Source organism: Aplysia californica, unplaced genomic scaffold (assembly GCF_000002075.1).
Source record: "Aplysia californica isolate F4 #8 unplaced genomic scaffold, AplCal3.0 scaffold00552, whole genome shotgun sequence".
Classification (NCBI taxonomy): domain Eukaryota; kingdom Metazoa; phylum Mollusca; class Gastropoda; order Aplysiida; family Aplysiidae; genus Aplysia; species Aplysia californica.
Window position 1 is genome coordinate 470,865 of NW_004797822.1, and position 3,397 is coordinate 474,261.

The following is a 3,397-nucleotide window of genomic DNA, read 5'->3' on the forward strand; positions in this document are numbered from 1 at the left end:
GGGTGTGTTTCGTTTTGCTTTTTTCAGGGAAAAAAATTATGAACAATGCTCCTTATGCATCTACAATACTACTGTTATTATTATTCCAAGCTTTCGTTTTTAACCTTACTGTCACAAGCATAATATTATGTGTTAGGCATAATATGGCCTTGAAATTCTTATCTTTTAACTGATTACAGCCATGGTATGGTAGAGTATGGTATAGTTTGGTATGATATGGTATGGTATGGTAGGTTTAACTCCCTTCTCAACTCTAAGAATAGGGAACTTCGACCAAACACACATCTCAGCTGTAGCACCGGGCCAAAACTTATGAAAGGTCATAAAACAATTGTCAAGCAACCCTTGTTCGATAATGCCTTGCTTCGGATTCCTTCCAGAGTCAGCTATTATGTATCCCACCATGGTATGAAAGGCGGAAACTGCTACCTTTTTTACAGTAATAAAATGCTGCAAGGCAAGGGCTGACGGTGGATATAAATGTAACAAGCGATGCCTTCCCCTTTTTTATTTTTTTATTTTTTGCCTTCTGGAACATTCTTACAGCTTATTCACCAAGCACGTCTTTATGACAAAGTTAGAATGTATAGAATCCACCAGAGTATTCTGAAAAGTAAATCAGATTATTCACTTACGGCGCCCGTCACAACCTCCAGCCGAGAGAGAATCCCCTTCATCTCTGGCAAACACAGGCACGAAAGCCCTAATTACACACGATGATAAATCATAACAAATTCGTCGAATAGGAGAACTGTCTAGTTTACCAAACTGTGTATTCTGCTGACTCCTTTCATTATGTTGTCTACTTTTCTTATGATTGGGAAGATTCCTCCTCCTTGTGTTGGAAAGCTGTCATTGATTCCAGGTCTCTTTGCGACGACAGCTATTTCCGTGCACTCTGTGTGTTGCCACTGAGAAAAAAAGAGGCTAACTTAAACAAAAGACTGGCTTTTAAAGCGAAATACATATTCATCAGATCCAGCCCGATAACTTTGAGGCCGTGTGCTTTTTTCCTTGAATGCCATCCCTCTTGATAATTATATGTAGCAAGAGTCAAGGGGTGCAATATATCGTTCAAATTCATTGATTAACCGATCCAAATGGTTTCATTGATTGGCCGATGAAAACGCTTTCTAGGCCCAGCAAGACATTAAGTATCTCATTGCCTTGCAAGCACGGTAGGAGAGACCTGATCTCATTAGATACGCTGCTACATTAAACCAATCATAGGCCGTCTAAGGTCGCTATGTGGTCAGTAGGGGGCACGAAAAGTGTTATGATCGAGGCGCAATCTACATCTATTGCAACTGGGAGTGGGCGGGTGGAGGGTTGTAGCTTCTCCAAATGTGGAAAAGTCGAGGAGGAAGAAGATGATAACCTAACCAATAAACAAGAAGTGGGCGAGTACTCTTAACTTTATGCTATTTATCTTGTAATGTTAGTAGTTGTTTCCATGTGTGGATTTTTTTGTGCGCCTTTCTGGACTGTGCAGTACACCCCTGTTAGGGGAGAACAAAGTAGCAAAAACCGACAATATTCAAATACGTTAAAAAATTTCTTTTACCAACATTATCACAACATTGTTAATTGCTTTGTTTTCAGAATTACTGGTGTATTTCATGGAGCTATAAACTCTTAAATTACTATGCGGAAATCTCGAATTTCCGGAAAGGATCCAAACTACTTATAAACAAAACCTGTTAATCATCAAATCCTAAGTCAAAATATTCCTAATCAAATAGAAAAATTAAGCGACAATCAACAATATGAACGTGCTGACAGATTCGATGATTATCTATATTATCTGTGACGCAGGTAGCTTTGAAGAAATGAATTATTATCGTTTGTGAGATACCATATTTTACAAATAAGCAGAGCCTACAACTAAATTAACTAATTAATTACCACGGAAAATAACGTATTAACTTCTTTATGTCCCACAGATCCTAAGCATTGCATTAGCAGACTTGGGCTTTGTCGTCATGGTGGATTCCTTCACCGTATACTTTGAGCTAACGCCGTGGCGGCTGGGAGCAGCCTTCTGCAAGGTTTGGATTCGTTCTCTTCTACGTCATATTGGTGCTTGTGTTCGTTGTAGCCAGGTGGGAGAAGCAGCAATCTTACTGCGTCTGCAACTGCTGCTGTACTGTTATAGTAGTGTTGCTGCTGCTGTCCTGTTATAGTAGTGTTGCTGCTGCTGTACTGTTATAGTAGTGTTGCTGCTGCTGTACTGTTATAGTAGTGTTGCTGCTGCTGTACTGTTATAGTAGTGTTGCTGCTGCTGCACTGTTATAATAGTGTTGCTGCTGCTGTACTGTTATAGTAGTGTTGCTGCTGCTGTCGTTGTAATTGCTTTTGTTTTTGCCGTTGTTCGGTGTTACACCGTCGTTGTTGCTTCGGTTATCAATTTTACTGTTGTTGTCTTTATTAATGATGGCGTGGAAGGAAGGGGGAGGGAGGACAGTGAGATGGCAATCATAGTAGCCGTGATAAATGTGAATGTTTTGTTAATGTACTTAACATTGTTAATTCAATAACAGATGTGGCAGCTTACTTAGTGTAGCATAGAAAAGAAAGATCATTGCTAATGCGATGAAATATTTAGTCAGTGCCCCCCCCCCCTTTTCCAAAAAAGACTCCAACTAAGTAAGGAACAATTAAAAACCCTCCGTAAATGAACACGGATTAACCCGGTCGTAGAGCACATTCAACATCAAAGAATGATGTGGTTCGGTCACCATATGAGAACTCTCCCCCTCCCCCCCTTTTTTTCCCAACTCCCAAACAAAACAAAAAAATATTTCAACCAGCTGCATATCTAAAAACGTAAGAGTTTCAAGATACCAAGACAAAATTAGACATGGAAAAAAATTGCTAAATTTCATTAAAGAGGTCCTCCAACAGAATAGAAATGTTAAAACAAGATGATGTTAACCATTTTAAACTGGCACAAGACCGACATTAAAAATTGCATCTCCCCTGGACACTTAACAATAGAAGGGGAAGGGGAAAGGGTAAAATTAATGTTACTCTCATTTATCTTATTGCCTCTGTATCACTCTTTGTTTGTTATTGACACCTTTTTCTATCTATCTATCTATCTATCTATCTATCTATCTATCTATCTATCTATCTATCTATCTATCTATCTATCTATCTGTCTGTCTGTCTGTATGTATGTCTGTCTGTCTGTCTGTCTTTCAGTCTGTCTGTCTGTCTGTCTGTGTGCCTGTCTATTTATCTAACTATTGAGTTCAGTAACTATTAAAACTTTTTGTACGAGAACTGGCTAGCGAGATATCTATCTATTTACCTTTGGAGTTATGGGGGCGTCATACTTTTATATTTCTACTTACATTCAAGCATTTTAAAAAATACTATATTATGTTTATCTGTA

At 38.7% G+C, this 3,397-nt stretch overlaps 1 protein-coding gene across 1 annotated transcript in view; it reads left to right on the plus strand.

Moving 5' to 3' along the window:
- Nucleotides 1-3,397, plus strand: part of LOC101853487 (5-hydroxytryptamine receptor 2A-like) — a 39,996-nt gene that overhangs the window by 32,115 nt on the left and 4,484 nt on the right. Inside the window, exon 3 of the mRNA XM_005106719.3 lies at nucleotides 1,944-2,048. Within this exon, the coding sequence (XP_005106776.1) occupies nucleotides 1,944-2,048 (105 nt within the window). The remainder of the gene's footprint in view (nucleotides 1-1,943; nucleotides 2,049-3,397) is intronic.